At 40.0% G+C, this 19,598-nt stretch overlaps 2 protein-coding genes across 4 annotated transcripts in view; both read right to left on the reverse strand.

Moving 5' to 3' along the window:
- spata20 (spermatogenesis associated 20) overlaps nt 1-16,286 on the reverse strand; it is a 55,125-nt gene extending 38,839 nt beyond the window's left edge. For both annotated transcript variants that reach the window (XM_038735998.1, XM_038735999.1), the window contains exons 1-12: nt 15,947-16,286; nt 13,969-14,097; nt 13,824-13,888; nt 13,439-13,593; nt 13,184-13,327; nt 12,661-12,862; nt 12,434-12,564; nt 11,178-11,282; nt 10,503-10,577; nt 7,305-7,517; nt 6,822-7,014; nt 3,930-4,098 (exon numbers count right to left, since the gene is read on the reverse strand). In XM_038735998.1, the coding sequence (XP_038591926.1) occupies nt 3,930-4,098; nt 6,822-7,014; nt 7,305-7,517; nt 10,503-10,577; nt 11,178-11,282; nt 12,434-12,564; nt 12,661-12,862; nt 13,184-13,327; nt 13,439-13,593; nt 13,824-13,888; nt 13,969-14,097; nt 15,947-16,170 (1,805 nt within the window). In that variant the 5' untranslated portion in view covers nt 16,171-16,286. The remainder of the gene's footprint in view (nt 1-3,929; nt 4,099-6,821; nt 7,015-7,304; nt 7,518-10,502; nt 10,578-11,177; nt 11,283-12,433; nt 12,565-12,660; nt 12,863-13,183; nt 13,328-13,438; nt 13,594-13,823; nt 13,889-13,968; nt 14,098-15,946) is intronic.
- LOC119916112 (PI-PLC X domain-containing protein 1-like) lies at nt 16,255-19,321 on the reverse strand. Of its 2 annotated transcripts, XM_038736000.1 has the most exons (7): nt 19,170-19,321; nt 18,926-19,048; nt 18,304-18,428; nt 18,084-18,215; nt 17,134-17,280; nt 16,790-16,988; nt 16,255-16,714 (listed from the first exon to the last, which is right to left on the reverse strand). In XM_038736000.1, exons 2-7 carry the CDS (start codon nt 19,032-19,034, stop codon nt 16,473-16,475), a joined length of 954 nt encoding a protein of 317 aa, XP_038591928.1. In that variant the 5' UTR covers nt 19,035-19,048; nt 19,170-19,321; the 3' UTR covers nt 16,255-16,472. The 2 variants fall into 2 exon arrangements, with proteins under 2 accessions (XP_038591928.1, XP_038591929.1); XM_038736001.1 differs by lacking the exon at nt 19,170-19,321 and having other exon boundaries at nt 18,304-18,424; nt 18,926-19,049.
- Between the last annotated feature and the right edge of the window lie 277 nt (nt 19,322-19,598).

The raw sequence follows: 19,598 nt of genomic DNA on the forward strand, positions 1-19,598 counted from the left end.
TGGATGGGGCGGGACATAAAAATAGTTTGACGTGCTACTGTAAAGTTTCAAATGTTGAACTTCTGCATGGTTCTGATTATTGATGAGATAGTAGCATTAACAAATTGAGTGACCAATATAGGCCATTTTCCTTGCACAAGGATTTAATTCATGAAAACAACTCACAAACATGAAACTGCTGTTTCTGAAACTAGTGGTGAGCTATAGTGTACTATTACATAAAATAACATAATAATGCATCTAGTAAATCAAATAATTATTATATTAACATACTAACAGTATAAAATAACATAATAATGCATATAGTAAATCAAATAATTATTATATTAACATACTAACAGTATAAAAAGATTTCCACTGCACAGGTATACCACTGTGCCAGTATGTGCTCTTTCTAGCCTCCTGAGAGCAACACCTTCCTCTTGCTCTGTTTTACTAAAGTTATTGTAATACTGTTCAGTAGTCTTGTTTACATTAGGTGTGGGTTGTGTGGGTGCTGCTGGTGTATCGTGAATCGGTCCCTGGTTCAAAAACTACACAAGCACAAATCACAGTAAAAGATTTTCTTGATGACTGATCAGTGTTTTAAAAGCTGTATTCAATGTCTTAAATTTTTAAAACATCTTTTTCAATATTTTAAAAAGCTTTAACAAAATATTAAGGCCGATGCCGAGTGTATAAATACCAGGGTCTTCACTTCCATAGTCCTCCAATAGTTTCATACCATAGTTGAACATAAGGAGAAGGATTAAATCCCGGCAGGTACAGTGCGCTGTCTGGGATGTGCTGGATGAACCAGGATTCGGTAAAACTGAGGGTGGCAGATCTGCCAAAGTCCAAGTTAGATTGTTTAGGAGCAGCAGTTGGTCAATTTTGTTGGTCTGAGAGTGGACATTCGCCAGGTGGATAGAAGTGAGAGCAGTGCGAAAACCCTGTCTTGGATCAACCAGTGCGCCTTATCTTCGGTAGATACCAATCCAGAGCTGCTGCTCCTCAAACTAATAACTCTGAGAAAGTTCCAGATTCAATAAAGAGCGGTGGAATAGTGTGAGAAGTTGAAAGTCCAATATTTAAGAGCTCTTTCTCTGGTAAATGTTACCAGAGAGGGACGGCAGAAAACAGAATACCGGTATATAAACAAAAACACAAAAAGCACTACAAGAGTGTAATCCAGAGGTAGCCGTCTGCAGCACCATCTTGGTCTCAGCATTCCCATTCTCAGGCCTCCCTCTGGTCCCTGAAGAAAGTAGTAAGACTCTCAATCATCCAGGCCAGGCCACAGAAAATCTAAGGCATCAGCTCCTCAATACCTCCACAGCCTATTAACCCAGTTAGTCTCAGCACCTACCATTCCTCCTGGCAAATGACTGCCCGGCCCATATGTGATTTACCCACATATTAAAACTAAACCAGGCTTAAGAAAAGGGCCTAAGTAAGCCTTTTCATTGCTGACATAAATGCTGAACTGGACAATTATAAATGAGATGGGGGGCGTAGAACAAGGCCACAGTGTATAGGCACATGTGTGTCTGTCCATGCGTGTTGCGGGTCTCCTGCATTTTTCTGCTGATTCGGTGGTATTTCACACTCACTCATTCACAGTAACTAGGGCACAGGGCCGGCCAAAGGAACGAGGACACCTGGAGTGGAGGTGTACAATCAACAAGGCACTGTGTGTTTGTTTGTGTGAGAATGTGTGTTTATGTTCTGAGGCTTCAAGAACACTCTCAGTCTAATTACCGGATTGAATGCCGCCACCAGCCGATCTGTAAGTATACGTAATTGCTGGCTGTGTGGAGTAACCTGACTTCTTAAATGTCATGTAAATGAGAAATTCAGATTCCTTTTTGTCATGCGGTTAAAGGATACAAGATATCTTGTTTGTTTTTTTTTAAACACAGCTACATTTCTGCTGGAGGAGCCTTATTACTTGGCAGTGTTTAGTTTTACCAAAACTAGGATAAGTAATTCTAAATAATTCACCATAGTCGATCAGTACGCATGTACTATGCTAAATTCATACACATACAATCAGCAAGATAAAGTGCATATTCTCCTGCTACAGAGCCTCTCCTCTCAATGTGCTGTCAGTTCAAAAGCTCTGACATCATATATCATTCAACAGGCATCTATAATCCACTTAAAATATGGCCAATCTTGTTTCAAATATACAGTATGATCGAGGCTAGAAGAGAAATCTCATTACTGACCTGTGCATGTAAATGCAGTTTTACAGTAACCAGGTTACTGCAGTACATGTGAACATGTTTCCTGCCCTAACCAGTTTTATCCCAAGAGCCTCGTTTCCTGTTTAAACAGTTAGTCATCCTCGTCCAGCACAACAACTGCTTATTGCTCCTGTACAAATTGAAACTCTCTCTTACATAAATGTGCTACTTTGTTTCTTTAATCTTAATTAATTATATATAACTCCCCAAAAAATACACCCATCCCTTCAGTGCTCCCTCAGAACCTCCGCCCCCCCAAATTTCAAATTGCCGAGGTTTCACCGGTGCCTATACATTTACTCTTTTATCTAAAGTTTACAATTGCTGTATATGTCAGAGCAACTAGGGGTTAAGTGTGTTGTTCCCATAAACCTTGATACGCCTTCGCCCTTCCCTGGTCATACAACTTTCTTCTCTGATTTTACTCTCCAGACCTTTTCCTCTTTGGCTGTTTCTCGGCTATCAATGTCAGAGCCCACACAAAATGGAGAGCTAGCAAACCGTGGGGAAATATTCAACAAATTTAACAAAGAGCATATCGGATTACAATCCCTTACTGTCCCTTTAAGTACATATTAATGCATTACTGTCCCGGTGCTAGAAAAGGGTTAAATTGTTATTTCAGGCATCAAGGAAAAAGAGACAAGTGACTGACTTGTTAGAGCTTAACAGGTAGGTGTAACATAACAGTGCTTGCATACCTGCCAAATAAGGTCTGAAAGTAGCACCTGGTACCGGTAAATTGTTGGTAATGGCAGGTAAAATTGTCAGGCCATCCGCCACTTTGGCAGACGAGAGAAAATGAGCAGAAAGCCACGTGTAGTAAGGTTATCGTATTGTGGCAATCTGCCTACTTGCCTGCATCACATGCAACCCACACACCTTGTTAAGTAAGGTGGAGTGATTGTTTTGTACCAAAAGACACAGGTCCTTTGTGCATGCAAACATGCATGTAATGTTTTTGTATAACTACAGTTTATTGGACACTGAATGACAAAATTACATTAAATTATGCCTAAATGTAACTCATTCATTCATTTAGTGCATCCGTTTTAAAAAGTGGCAGATATCATTTCTGAGCAGCAGACAAAAAAATGATTTACCTACCACAATGGCAGGCAGTGAAAATTTCAGACCCTGCTGCCAACACTGTTTTTCCCAGCTTTCTCCACTCTTTCAAGGCCATCTCCCTCCTGTTTTGTTGTTTCTCCTGGGAAACTCCTGTATGTTACAGGTGTTAAACATCCGCCGGACCGCAGTCCGGACTAAACAGACAAAATTTGGTCCAACGAAAAGAGTAGTCTCGGTCTGGATCAATCTGAACCATGGTTCGGTTCTTTTCTAGTATGAAAGCATATTTTGGATGGTCCGGACTATTTACAGGAAGTTCAGCGATTCCCGTGTAAACTGGAAACAAACAAATGCATGGAGAAATGCACTGAATTAAGGACACAATTGACCCGTGACAGATCATCTTTTGAAACATACAGCCACTATGGGACCACCTCTTTGGTCTCTCTCTCACACACACACACACACACTCAAATCTAACAGTGCAATACCCAAAACTGTTCTAACTTTAGCAGAAAGCAGTGCTTTCGTATTCGATCCAATCGTTTATATGATGACAAGATGATTGAGAAAAAAGGGGTTTGGGGCCTTTAAATCTCAACTGCCACATTATCAAAACTCTCTTCTTACATCTGTTGCACCTCCATCTGGTCTTCGCTGTAACAGGATCGGAGGATTGTCTGCCGCTCAGCATCCCACAGGTGCTCCTTTAGGAAGGTGCCAGCCTGCACCGCCATCTCCAGCAAGGCCCTGTCCCCCAGAACTGCTCCAACACGAGCGTAGGCCGAGAGCATGAGACCTGAGGGGACCAAAGAACAAGTGATAGTGGTGGGATGATTAGGTATAAAATGTCCTCCCTTCGTGGAGGTACCGTTGTTTAGCCACACCACAGTCCCAGCTTAGTTATTTCCCACGCTTTTTGAAGTTTCCTTGTTCTCCCTCATTCCTTCTCTCTTCCCTCACTGTATCCATTCCTTCCTCCCCTTTTTCCCTCCACTCCTCTTTCATGTAGTGTATCAAAGCCTGGCGAGTGCACAGCCCGGTCTTCAAAGTGCTGCAGCGGAGGACAGGTGATTAATGGAAGGCTTCCTTCATTAGAGAGGAGAAGGGAAGTCTTGCATCTAATTGGAAAGTTCTCGGGATCGCAGAGCCTCATTACCTGACTAACACAATCTGTCTTGAGACACCAGCCCTAGGAGCAAACTTTGTCATTGTATAGAGTGTGTTTGTGTGGTGTGCTTTTTGTTCTTGTAATTAATCACATCTGAGAGTGGATAAACAATGTTGAGGGGTGTCCAAATTGGCATCACACTAATAGAAAGGGACAACTAGCGCCTCTATAATAATCTACACACATTTTCATACAGCTAATGATAAATGTCTGTATGAATATTTGTGTGTGTGTATGTGTGTAAATTGTGTGGGCTATAACAGTTCCTCCTTTCTTTAATTCTTCTAATGCCCCTGCTTGGCAGTCAGCAGTAGTTTGTTCTGATTTAGAGAAGAAGAAGCACATGTAAAGCACTTCAGCAGGTAGCGACACCAACATCTGAAGTGACCACTATCAATGTGTTGGGTTTTTCTTTAGTTGTTTTATTCTTTGATGGTATATAATCAACAAGATAATTTAACTCTTGTAGGATTACCAATGAGACTCTAACACATTCACATTAGGAATGCTCTCATTGGGCTTTTTAGGGATAATACAAATTTTTGATTTCATGTCAATAAAATCTGATCACTCATTGTTTCTGTTTCATGAGAATTTTTATGTAAAGTTTCTGTATTAACACCCTAAGAAATTTCACACTTTTGCCAAAACCTTTTGTTTATAAAATGCTTATAGAAATGTTTTATATATGTTTTCATTGTGAACCGTAATATTTTTTATTACCTTAGAATGAGCCATTTCTACCTACATAACTGCGGGTCCCCCCTTCCATGTCATGTTTCTACAGTAGCTGAAAACGGACAAACAGCCTACAGAGTGTATGTTCTTCTTGTTCTACTTCTGGTAGAATTCAGGTAGTGTAGACACTCATCACTATGTTGAATACATACGTTCGAAGAAGAAGTAGTAATAATATAGAGCAGGGGTCGGCAAGTAAGTTTTGCATTGGAACAATTTTTTTAACCATTAAATGGTGGGTGAAATTATAAGGCAAAATATTAGAAACAATTGTTATAGTGTTCTGTTACCTCAAAGGTTGCTTGTTCAATCCCACCTCAAGACATTTTTTTTTCCTCTCTTCAACAAATGGATTCTGCGGCGACTGTTTTATTTTGTAGGCAAAACCACTAAAGAGGAAGTGATTATGTGAGTAACTGTTGCTGATGTGACAGATCTATTTCAGCACCACTATCAAAGTATTTATTTATTTATAATTTTTACTGCTATCAAAAGCACCGCAATCTGGCAGCGGGCCAGATATTATTGCTGGCGGACAGTTCTGGCGAGGACACATAATCACAGAGAGAATGAATTCGTTTCCCTTGTCAATGTTCATCTAAACTTCATCTATTAAGTGTTTTATAATGGACTGTGGTGCTGAAACAGTGACAGTGGTTCAGACTCTTTGCTTGGATTTTCCATGTTATCTGTCAGTGGCCAAGTCACAATAACCTGTGGATTTACTGTTATAATTAAGTAAATGTAATTTCTTAATAAACATACCTAAAGAAACCTCATTTCTTGACTGGCCACTCTCTGTTGTCTCAGAAGAGACACATTTTGTGCTGTGTCAGCCACCGTAGCTGTCCTACGCTCTTTGAAAGGGTAGGGCGCAGTGGTAGACTGGAAAGTTGGTTGCAATTCGCAACCTCACCGCTAGATGCCACTAAATCTTACACACTGAACCTTGAATTACACATCAGAGGAAGGCTTTTCAACTCAATGTACGTTGATGGAAGGACCTACGACGTAGCTGCATTTTTTTCGTCATGGAGCATGAGATGGAAGTGTAAAATAGTTAGAGGCTTTCTGGGTCGCCTGTCAAACAGCAAAAGGCACCAAATGAATGACAGCGGATATATATACATCGTTGGCCAAATAACTGCTGAGTTTTAAAGGTATTGTGTATTGGGAGGTAGTTTGTTGAGGAAAAACAAAACAAACAGGAAGTGTTGTTGTCACTCCGCATGAAGCGTGTTGTGAATAAATAGTAAATGTGTGATTTTGGGCTATATAAATAAAAATGACTTGACGTTTGGACTAACAAGAAAGGGGATTTTTTTTTAAATCTGAGAGCGAGAGCGCTGTAGGTTCACGCTGCAATGGACACTGCGCTTAAGAATGAGTGCAGTAAACCAGTCTGCACTTTCCCTTTCATTATAGTGACATGGTGATTAATAACATAATTCAACTGCCTCATTAAAAATCAATCATTCAGCAATCATTTGTCAATTTTGTCTACCACTAAGTCAACTGGAACATTAAGATGCAGTACTCTCACTTTCACTTGCATGAGATGATGATGACACTAGTTCTATTTTTGTACACATGTGTAAACATGTCTACTTTACCATTCCAGGAGGCCAACATCTTGGTGTCCAGATGTGGGCGTGGCCGCCTCCTCCTCACTTCTGCCATTTTGGCTCTGGCGGAGGCCAGGAGCTCATTGGCTTTCTCAACACTGATGCCAAAGTGAGCAGCCGTTAACTCCACGGAATAACGCACGATCAGCACATTCTGGCCCTGCAGCTCCCCGTGGGGGTCCTGGCAACATACAGAACAGGGGATAATAGGGCGTTCACAGAAATGAATTCATACCGACTGCAACAGATGTCATGTTAATGCCTTAATGGACCAGCTTTAAAACCTCAAAGTGAATAAAATAAAACAACTGATTAAACAGTCTGCATTTTCTCTTCAATCTACATGATTATTTTCATGGCTTTCTGATTAATTTGTCCACATAAGCACTACATCTGTGCCTAGTTGTTCTGAATTTTATTAATCGTAGTTTTTCTACTTTTGTCTTTCCCTCTATCCAACCACCCAAGTACCTTTTCTGGAGCTACATTGCCTTGAAGCTTCACCCCATAGTGGTGCATGAAGATGTCTGCTTGCGTGGTAGAGCCAGTGGCGTCCTCCACTACATCTGGCAACAGCTCCCGAACTTCTGAGGCTGTCCAAACGCAGAAAGCCCCTTCACGCTTTTCAGGCCCTCCCGATACTGGGACAGAGTCTGCATCCTCTGCACTGTAGAAACCCCCTGACTGTTCCGGACAATAGACCAGAATGGAGGAGGTAGAAGGAGAGAGAGAACTGCTATTTTACCGGCAAACTGATTTGAGATAAATATTTTACATATGAGGTAAGTAAGGTATATACAGACGCCTTCACATTTCTCCTCCAATGCAGTCATATAGTGCATAGACGATGATGAACAACTACTGATAACATGCGAAAAGCTGAGTTTATTATTTTTTTTGATTCACAGATTTCACAAATCCATTATCTAAATGTTAATAAGGTAATGTTGACGTGCACATTACAGAGTTTCACTCTATTATTTAATATCAATGCGGAACAAATGATTTTCACCCGCACACTGTGTGAGTATGGTAAATCACGCTTTGCTAGCTTCCTCTCCTCTTTCATCAAAATACATCTACATGACAGGTGCTGTTATAAGAGCAGCAGAGTTGGGTCTTTTAACTACAGTGCAATGTGTTGGCATAGCGAGTGAATGGACGAGCGAATGAGAGAGAGCAAGCGGCAGAAAGGGAGCTGATACCATGGTATCATGTTTCAAGGGGAAAGTAGACTGTATGGCATGAACACACACACACGATATTAACAGGATTAAATAACCAAAATAACCGACATGGTGAAATTCCGTCGGTTAGAGGCTCTGAATTTCGGTTTTGATTACTTTTCAATTAATCCTCCAGCCCTAGTCATTAGTCAATCTTTTCTTTAGTCAAACTAGCCTGACTAAGACCACTAAATTAAACACTTCTTCAAAGAACAAGCAGGGTGGATATTTTTGTTTCATCATTGAAAAAGGTTTCAACATTACTACACTGATCAATAATCTCATAATTAATGGTACCTGAAGTTGGGAAACAGAGGTAAAAACAATCTACAGACCCACTTACAGTATACAGGTTGGCTACAAGTTGGCAATAAAGTTAAACACTTTAGCACTGGGAACATTTGAGGGTGGAATCACAGTTAAGATGTTAAACAATAGTTCAGTTCAAATACATAAGTAGATGTCACAGTGGCCTATGGTGTTTGATACACACCACATAAACTGCAACGTACCCCATTCCAATCTTGCTGGAGACATTTGAAACAAGGCAAGACCCCCCTCTATCACCACTAGATACCTTCAGTTAAAGTAGCCATGTTATGCTCAGTTTCAGGTTCATCCTTTTATTTTGGGTGTCTACTAAAAATGTTTACATGCCTCAATGTTCACAAAACACATTATCTTTCTCATGCTGTCCATTGCTTCAGCACCTCTATTCACCCTCTGTCTGAACACTCAGTTTTAGCTCCGGTCTCTGTAAGGCCTCACCTCCCTAAAACCCTACTTTCTTCTGACTGGCCATATTCCCAGAAGCCTCCCAAGGGGTAGCAACTAGCTGGCACAGCGCTTACACCATGTGTGGAGGTCTGGCTATGCAACGCTAGGTCTCAGTACAAAAACACAACTTTAACAACAACTTTATTCACTGATTTTGGTGAAACTAAATCATATTTTATGGGGAAAATATTTTCTGGTTTTCCCTCTTATGTCCACTGGCTACTCTGCCTCAACTTTCAGTGATTTACGTAGTTTCCTGATGGACAGATAGCTTTACTTGACGTTAGCAGTTACTTTAGCTGCTAACTACTGCAGAGTCAGCTGATAACGGCAGCTACAGTTCGCAGTAGCTAGCGGTTACTGCAGCATTATCAACAAGTAAAGCTATCTGTCGATCAGGAAACTGATCGAGGAAGAGTAGCCATTGGACATAAGAAAATATTTAACTTTCCTTCAAAACTGTAAAAGCACTTTCTATGAAACACACTATACAACCTCCAGCTCTAGCTCGATTGAATGACTGCTTGGTATTGTGTTAAACGATGGGGCTGAGAGCGGTGTGTATTCAGAACGTTAGCCTAGTGGCTAATGTGGCACGCCCTAAAACTAAATATGAAATTAAAATCGTTAGCGTTTGATACCATCCAGGCAGTCAATGGACATAAATGTTGTTGAATAAATTGTTACTGTGGTGTAGAAAGTTAAATTTACCACAAATTAAAAACTTACCACTCTGATATGTCTTGCTAAAGTCTAGGTTGCAAAGCTGGTTCCGGTTGTTCTGCCAGTGTTTCGGGATCAAACCCAGGCTCTAACATGTACGGCTGAGGCTGAAGTGGTTTTGTTTTGGATTACAATACCATCCTACTCTTTTTCTGATTGGCTAGTAGTCCATAACTAGGTACTGCGCATGGGCAACTCCCAACAGTACAAACATAGTACTATTACAGTCATGACGGGAACTTGTGGAGTCTACCTCACTGAGGGAAAATCCCAGACATAGTAGCACAAAAGAAACATACAGTCCATGGTAAATTACCTTTACAACTTTAATTCATTAGCTTATAATTACATAATAAATCTTGGGGATGATAATGATTACAACGAGTGAGGTTTTAATTGTGTACTCCGTTCACTGCTGTCGACTCATTAATCAAAAAGAAAAAAGGGTTGACCCTCACAGGAGAGCAAGGGGTTTAAGAGGCTATTTGTCAACGGAAAACCATCCCTTGCCCTCGAGGATGTACGAACACACAGGCGCACTCTCACAGGCAAGCACACGCTTATCATGTGTATTTTTATTTTCTCCTGTTTGAATTTACAGTTAATGTCGGTGCTTTGTCAGCAGTGGATACAGACGTTGTGACAACAAACTTCAAACTGCTGTTTATATTGCTCTGCGTATAATTAATTTACTATGTCAACATGCATTCCCAAACACAGTAACCTTCACTTACATCCTAATCCAAAACTAAACCTTACTCTCACTTCCCTTTTATATCTTCTTAATGCTAAAAAAAAACCTTTAGAATATTTGCCGACACCTTGGTGCCCCAATGAGGACATCTGGTCCCTGTAAAACCAGTAACAAAAAAACATGCACACATACACCACACACACACACACACACACACACACACACACACACAGGCTATAGATGATTCACCTTGTGTCTCAAGTCTCTGGAGACGTAGAGCAGTATGTCCTTAGCCACATCTGCAAAGAGCTGCTCACCTGATACCTGGAAAAGGAGAAACACATGGCACACACCTGCTGACAATCATGATTCCACCATAACATAACCTTAAGGATACCGTCATGTGATTTATATCCAGTACAGTAACTGCAGAAGTTTCTATACCCTTATTAAACACAGTATGTGTGCACAGTATGTGTGTCTGTATGCATTTGCCTGCATGTTTGCGTCCTAATTAGTTTCTGTCTCTGTTCACAGGCCACCCCCAGCATACACTCATGAGAAAACTAAATAACTATGGTATTCAGATTCCAGTTCTTATTGCTACATCTTGTCCAGTGCAGTGCAAACTGCTTCAAATCTATTTGAACTTTTAAATAATGTTTTAAGTGAAAATTGGTCATAAACTGAAAACAACAAGCCATACAATTTACAATATTACCCAATTGTGATATGTGTGTATTAGCACATTCAATATCATTATGAGTGTTTGTATTAACTCTGAGGCAAAGTCTCACGTCAATGATTTTCATTGAATGGGTAATATGGGGATTAATTACTTGGATAAGAGAGACAGAATGATGGACGGATACCCTGTCAGATAAACAAAGAAGATCATACACATACACAGCCACAGATACACACCTGGGAGGCAGTTATGTAGGCTACAGCCAGCTGAGCCTGGTCATACAACATCTTTTCAAAGTGGGGAACATGCCAGGAGGAATCTGTGGAGTATCGATGAAAACCCTGCGGAAGAGATACATCACGAGGCATCATATACAGTATCTCACAAAAGTGAGTACACCGCTCACATTTGTCTAAATATTTAATTATATATTTTCATTTGACAACAGTGGAAAAAATGACACTTTGCTACAATGTGAGTGTACAGCTTGTATAACAGTGTAAATTTGCTGTCCCCTCAAAATAACACATCACACAGCCATTAATGTCTAAAAGTGAGTACACCCCTATGTCCAAATGTGAAAATGTCCAAATTGGGCCCAAAATTATACACTGCACTCTAGCTTTTATTATTTTGTAATGCGTATTTTTTCTATTTCCCTATGTTGCTTTTAAACTTTTTTCTATTTCCCTGTTGCTTTTATGTTTTATGTAAAGCACTTTGAATTACCTTGTTGAATGGTGCTATACAAATAAACTTGCATTGCCTCGCCAAATTGTCAATATTTTGTGTGGCCACCATTATTTTCCAGCACTGCCTTAACCCTCTTGGGCATGGAGTTCACCAGAGTATCACAGGTTGCCACTGGATTCCTCTTCCATTCCCTGGAGCTGGTGGATGTTTAGGTCTGGAGAGATGCCTGGCCAGTCCATCACCTTTACCCACAGCTTCTTTAGCGAGGCAGTGGTCGTCTTGGAGGTGTGTTTGGGGTTGTTATCATGTTGTCACTAACGAGCCACATGAGACGAGAAAATGGCTAATTGGACATTTTCACTTAGGGGTGGACTCACTTTTGTTGCCTGCAGTTTAGACATTAATGGCTGTGTGATGTGTTATTTTGAGGGGACAGCAAATTTACACTGTTCTACAAGCTGTACACTCACTACTTTACATTGTAACAAAGTGTATTTTCTTCAGTGTTGTCACATGAAAAGATATAATCAAATATTTACACAAATGTGAAGGGTGTATCCACTTTTGTGAGATACTGTATACTGTCTGAAAATAATATGCAGTTTAAATGACCTGCATATCTGATCTGAATTGTAATAGATAAACACTGCTTATCACTTAATCTGATGACAATTGTCTTTATCAATTAATTCATAACTTAGTCAATACAATATCAGAAAACAGTGAGAAATGCCCTTCTGACCTCGCAGAGGCCTAAATGAAGTCTTCAAATTGCTTTTCAATTCAAATGTGTATGAACCTGTGCCACATGGTCATGGATGCCTCCCAGCGCCATCATGCGGAGTGTGTGCAAGGCCATCTGAAGAGCCTCGACTCCTTCTGAGGTGGAGCGATTCACAGACCAGTAAGACATGAGGAACATCAGATTCACTATGGAGGAAGGGAGATGGAGGGAAAGAGAAACAGAGTCAAATGAAGTGCATTCAATAGGCCCAGTCCAAACATGTCCACTGCGGTTCTGTCTACCTGGTGTGGGGAACTTGGGAGCATCTCTAAAGCCACCATACTCCTCCTCGTAGGAATGCGCCAGCTGCTGGAAGCAGCGATTAGCAACATCTGGGGCCGGTGGGGGACTCTCTCCTGGGGTTGCAGCGACGGCAGTACCTTTCTTTAGAGCTTCAAGGATCCTGTCCCCACTGGACTCCAAAGCAGGACGGTTGTTATGCCACTGAGGATCACAAGTCATACTTGTGAATATGTAGGGATGACAAAGACAGTGCACAAGGCTGAGACCTAACTACATAACTTTAAAAAAAAAAAGAAAACGCTGAAAATGCAACGTGTCAACTCAAAATCTCAAGATTTTGTCATTCTTGCATTGTAAACATACTCGCACTTGTTGATGACTTAGATGCTGTTGTGAAGCCCAGTCTTCCGCATACATACCACTTATATCTCATGAAATGAACTGTTTCAATGGGTCAAACACGGGGATAAAGAAATACATAAATCAGAATTTGTAAAACTCAAACACTAAATCAAGTTTTACCTGGTCCATGATTCTGGTGAGAACTGTTTTGAGCCCAGGTCGACTTCCATGGTCTCTAGGAGGGAAGTAGGTGCCTCCAATGAAAGGACGTAGGTCAGGGGTCAACCACACACTCATGGGCCAACCACCCCCTCCACTTGTTGCCTGTAGACATCAGCAACAACCAAGAACAATGAGAGAATATTAGTAGAGCAAAAATAAAAGGCTTGTGCGAGAAAACCGTTTGTGAGCACACACACACACACACACACACACCTGTACAAAGGTCATGTAAACCTTGTCCACATCAGGTCTCTCTTCTCTGTCTAATTTGATGCAGACAAAGTTGTCACTAAGGATTTTGCCAATTTCCTCATCTTCGAAAGACTCCCTCTCCATAACATGGCACCAGTGGCACGTTGAGTAGCCCACTAGTGGTCAGAGAGGGAGATTTAAAGGAAACAGACGTGTCATTGTCCAGTGCAAGCACAACTACAGTAAGACAGTATGACATCATGTGAAAAGTGAGTGTTTCCATTTCCCAATTTACTGTCTCTCATATCAGAGGTATAATTTACATGCAGTAAAAAAAAATTCTCACAATGAAATTCAGAGTGACGTGTCCACAAAATGAAAACCAGGCGTAAGAGGCGCTTCTTACCTGATAAAAATATCGGTTTGTCTTCCTTCTTTGCTTTGTCAAAAGCATCTTGTCCCCATGGGTACCTGAAGTAAGCATGACATCAGTTTATATACGACATCAGCTTTCAGAAATGTCTACCTCTCTTTAGCTTTAAGGCACTCACCAGTCAACAGGGTTGTGTGCATGTTGGAGCAGGTAGGGCGACCTCTCCTTGGCTAGCCTGTTGGTGTGTCTGTGAGGGGTGGATGACGGCCCTTCACCCCCTGACGCCATGTTCAGAAAGACAGATGAACTGGACACATGGACATATTTACAATTTAAGTCACTGTTTGTTGGCGGTAATGTAGAGAAATCTCCAAAAGCCAGAAATCTTACAAAAGGTTAATTCTGTGTGTCTTGAATTAAAAAAGATATCCCAAAGAGCATGACTTTTTCCTTCTTTTTTTTCAAATGACACTGACAGCTATAAAATTATTGTTTTTTTTGTTTTCATCAACAGCTAATTTGGAAATATGGCACCCCCTGATGGCTCTATTATTAAGCTTCATTGATGTTCAACATACCTGTCATTGACTGAAATAAAAGCACAGATGTAATTATTACTAATGCAACAAACGGTTGCATTCCAATTTGGTGTTCCAGTTGCAGGGCGATTATGCAGGTTTGCATTCTGGGACAGTTAGCTGCAGCCATCACTATGTAATGTTATCCATAACACCTGTGCTTTTCCTGCAATGACAAGTCAAGCTGTCTGCTATCAGACAGGTGTATAGTAGTGCTGTCACACTGCAGAAAAATAACAAATACAGAAATGAAGTGGTGGAAGAAGTACTCAGATCTTTAACTTAAGAGTAAAAGTAGCAATACCACAGTGCAGAAATACTCTGTTGCAGACAGTACAATTCCTGTATTCAAAATCTCAATTTCAAAAATATTAGAATCAAAATATAAGTACAAAAAGTAAAAGTACTCATTTTGCAGAATGGCTCATTTCAGAATAATGTATATTACATTACATAACTAAAATAATTGATGATTTATATGTTCATTTTAATGTTGCAGCTGGTAAAGGTGGGGCTTATTTTTCACTTATCTGCCAGGTAGCTTGTGAATTTCACGAAGGGATCAGTTAAGTCTGGTCTTTATCCATAACAATACATCATAATTAATTTGTTGATTATATTTTATCAACCACAATCTGCAAAGTAAGAGTGACTAAAGTTATCAAAATAAATGAAGCAGAGTAAAAAGTACGATATCTGCCTATGAAATGTAGAAAGGGCTGCATTTATTGCCAGTGTAACGTTAATGTTCACCACTTAAAATCCTGGGTTTGACAGCGTAGAGCTAAGCTACTGTTAACTTTACTACATTAGTCTGCTATAATTAGTTTAAACCAGAATGTATACCACTAAAACTAAACTAACAAAGCAATAACACGCTTCCGACTAGCTGATCGTGAAGAAGCTTGTTCAGCAGATCCAGCTGCAGTAGTCAAGAACTGTAACTTAACTGTTATCCAATGGGACAATCATGTCGACTTCCATTTGAATATTTACAAATTTAAAGTGACTTTGCTTATAGGCAAAGGTTCCTGCCCCGGAAGACATGACCGAAAATAGTTTCGGATACATTAGACTATTTCTTGAAATTCGGCCGAAATAGAAACGACAAATTGACACGTATCTATTACATTTATTTACCCAAGGGCACTTGGGGTTAGCTAGTTTACCGCTAGCAGAAGGTGGTCTTGTGTTAACGTTACCAGGCAACCGAGTTAGAAATGCTGACAAATTATTAGACATTATCTAGCTAGATGCTGCTTGGATTATGGAACTAGTTACGCCGAATTAAAAGACGAGGCATTTGGACCTTGGTTAAATGTCTGTACTCACAAGAGTATGTCTCATGGCAATAGTTAATGTTAGGGTTATTTGTTATTTGTATGATTGTGTAATGGAGTTTGGCGTGGCTCTTCTATTCGTCCTACCTCCACAGTAACAGCAAAGCAAGTAAACACTTAACGAACAATTTGACGTGCCATTAATATTGTTGCTAAATCAATGCTAGGCGTGTCTGCTGCTACTTGTCAAAGTACTGCACATCTAGCATTAGCAACCCATTAGCCGTGGCGGCTTTACCTTATGTAGCAGGCCGACTGGGGATGGAGCAGCGGTAACGTTAACCTATCGCTCGGTGGTGGGTGGGGAATTCGTCTGTAGCACCTAGCGTCAATGCTGTAACCCCCCGAGTTCTGCTGTGGACTCACTGGACGACAACCTCCTATAAAAGCTGAAGTCAAAAGGCGTGCAGGATCCACGCGACTATTTTTGGACGCTGACCGACGCCATGCTAATCTTAACATCCTAATCCACTAAATTAAAGCTTAGTTACTTTAGCAAGCTAACGTTAGCTACTTTGTTGACACACACCAGCCCAAATTTCCAGGCATGAGGCGAACATTTTATTGCAGGACCAGAAATTGACACATGGTGGCGCCAACGGGCCAGGCACATTGAAAACAATCACAGTGTGTGTGGGTTCTTCCAATAATACATCATTGGTTGGTGAGAGAGCAAGAGGGTGAATTTGTTGTACAGGAAAAAAAATTTAAACAGAATTATTATTGTAATAAAGAAAGACACAATTAAACGAGACGTGATTCCACTATCTTTTCACATGTTTAGAGACATTGAGGTTGACAACCGTTGAGACGAAGCCGTCACGAGTCACCACGTCCGAGGCGACAATGTTCATAGGTGTTTTTTCAGCTTGCTGTTTCACCCACCGCAGCAGCTTTGGCAGACTCCTTCGTATGACGTTGACAAAGTTGTCACAAAGGCGAAGGATGTACTTGAGTATCCTGGCATCATCTGGCAGAGTCAGGTTCAAGCCACACACAAAGAAACCTGCAGCCAAGAAGAAGTGGGGGGGTCATTTTTTAAAATGTCTCTGATCTTGAATCATCTTTATGAGAAACTTACAGGGATCAGGAGGCCTTCCTTTTTCCAAAACCTGACGAAGTTCTGATTCAACTTCTTTGTGGTCCATACTGTTGCCATAGTAATAAGTTATTTTACTCCAAATCTCAGGTTGCAGAATCGCAGGATAATCATATGAAACTATGACATTTGTGCCTTGGTCCCAGCATTTCCTCAGGGTAGGATTGGCCTGTTTTGATACCTTGAAAGAACATAAATATATAGGCTGATAAGTGGTATAAGCTCAAGTTATTTTCATCTAAAAGCCATATAGCTTACAGTAGGTACTTTAATGATGAGATAAGTTTGACTTATAGATCTCGTTAGGAAAATTCAGTATACTTTACCAGTTTGGCTCCAAACAAGGTTTTGATGAAGTTGATAAGATGGATGTGGAGGGCCTCTTCAGTAAACCCTTTGAAGTTGGATAAAGCCAGGATGAGGACTTCTTTGGGGTGCTTCTCCGCCCAGTCATTTATGACTTTGAGAATAGTCTGATCACAAGTGCAGAAGAGTAGTTTTTAATACAGTTGGCATCAAATAAATCTAGGCCTACATTTAAAAGAAAAAGATTTTTTTTCATAGTAAATGCATTGTCAAATATATATACTATATGATAAAAACTAAACTGCAAACAAACAGTAAAAGTTATTCTGATCTTATTTGACCTTTTGTGGGTATGTATGATACCATATAGAGCCTGTGCATTTTTACTGTCCTTGTTTCAGGTGGTAATTTGTCCACTTTTGACAAACCTTAAGAGGGATGCTGAAATGTTTTTTTCTCAGAGATCTGACTTTACAATGTTCAGGGCTGTAGCCAGGATTTAAAGAAGGCAGAGGCCATGATGAGTTCATGTCCCCCTTCACACACCTCAAGTCTCTAAAATGTTAGTCGAAAGTAATTCATTAGTGCTTTTATTTTTAGCTGACTGTATAGATGGGACAAGAAATGTGAGGAGTGAGAAGGATGACATGTAATAAAGGTTTCTGGCAAGACTCGAATTTGGGACATTGCAATTACATCCCCAGCTTCATAATCCACTAGTACACTGGGACGACCTGCAGTCTATTTATTCAGCGTGTGTTCACTTATATTTTCTGTAATTAATTTATGTATTTATTACATAGAAGTAGTCACATATGTAGACTAAAAATGCAGAAAGCCTAAAATAATTCCTGAGAATAGTGGTGAATAATTACCCACAAAGGTTTATTTACTTCTAAATAAGTATTTATGTTTATATAATGAAAAGGGGCAATGTTCTTATGGTTCTATATGACATTTCCATCCTTACCTCCACATCAGTCTGCGTGTACAGCCCATGATAAAAGAAAAATCTAGTGGGGTCAGTGTCATTTGCCTTGCGAGCAATCCTCAGGTCAAAGTAGCGGACTCCTACATCCAGTTGCTTTGTGATGGTCTCCTCCTGCATCAGAAGTCCTTACATCACGCCGCTCTCTATTTATTACATTCAAAAGTACATTTGGTTTTGACAGGTTTTTAACACTACTTACCTGTGTGATTGCCCATTTGCGCACTATTTTACGTGCACAATAAATCTTGCTGAAACGTTTCAGACTGTCAGGTTCTATTATAGAGGAGTTGATGTCCAAGTCATAACTCATTGAGTCATGGCTACCTAGGAAATATGAAGTGCACACACACACACACAGTGTTTAGTGTGCTTAGTGCTAATTAGCAAATGTGAACACACTAAAACTGAGATGGTGAACGTGGTAAACATTATACCTGCTTAAAATTAGCTTAGCATGTTAGCATTGTGATTGTATGTCATGCTGACATTAGCATCTTGCTGAATGCACAGCTGTGCTTCACAGACCATGGCTGTCGACAATCTTATAATCTTATATGTCTTAAACTAAATATTAATATATATATATATATATTAATATATAAGTATTTTAAAAACCCATTGTCAAATCTGATAAAAAATACTGTCACAAAGCACAAAAAGGGCTTTTTAAAAGTAGCTTATTAAGGTGATACATGTTTTTCACATGACAGTGACAATAGGTTAGTTTTGATGACCTTAACCCACGCACTGTCAAAACTGGGTGCTGTGTATTAGTTTAATGCAGTAGCAATGCAGTCAGTAACATTATTTAAGCTTCATACCTGGTATGGCCAGATTAAAGAGAGGAATGTTGTGAAGTTCAGGTGGTAATTGTGACATCCAGTCACAGTATCTTGTGACTTCTCTCCTTTTGCCTTTTTCAGCAAACATTGTAATCTGAAATTCTACATAAAACAACTCAAAGTCACCCCTCAAACTCTTGCCAATGTAGTAGTTTGTGGCTATTAGATTGCCAAAAAAAAAGTATATACAAGAAGATCAAATGTTTAGAGGAACAGTACTTACCAGTTATTCCCAGCCTCTCTTGAGTTCTTTTTACTTCAGATTTGACAAGTCGTTATTGTACAAAGAACTGATTTCATCATAGAAAAGCAGGTTTATCTACTGAAGTACAACAGGTTTTTTCACCAGGAAGCCCATTGTATGAGGAACTAAAAATAGACTGGAATGTCAGAGGAAGATGAAATGGCATTCTGTTTGAACTTCCTCATACCATCAGTGTGCTCTTAAGGCCAATAGATAGATATAGCAAGTAATCATGAGAAACTTCGGTCCTTAAATGTGATCTTTAAATCAGTGGACTAAAATAATATAAGTACTTTTAAAGACATGTACAATTGTATCCATGTATACATAGGCTAACATTTAAAACATGATTAGAATCACAAAATGGATGGAAGCTGTTTGCTCAACAGGTACTACCAGGGGCACTCC

This window comes from Micropterus salmoides, unplaced genomic scaffold (genome assembly GCF_014851395.1).
Source record: "Micropterus salmoides isolate LMB-PRFRI ecotype aquatic unplaced genomic scaffold, ASM1485139v1 Ms_hic_scaffold_21, whole genome shotgun sequence".
Classification (NCBI taxonomy): domain Eukaryota; kingdom Metazoa; phylum Chordata; class Actinopteri; order Centrarchiformes; family Centrarchidae; genus Micropterus; species Micropterus salmoides.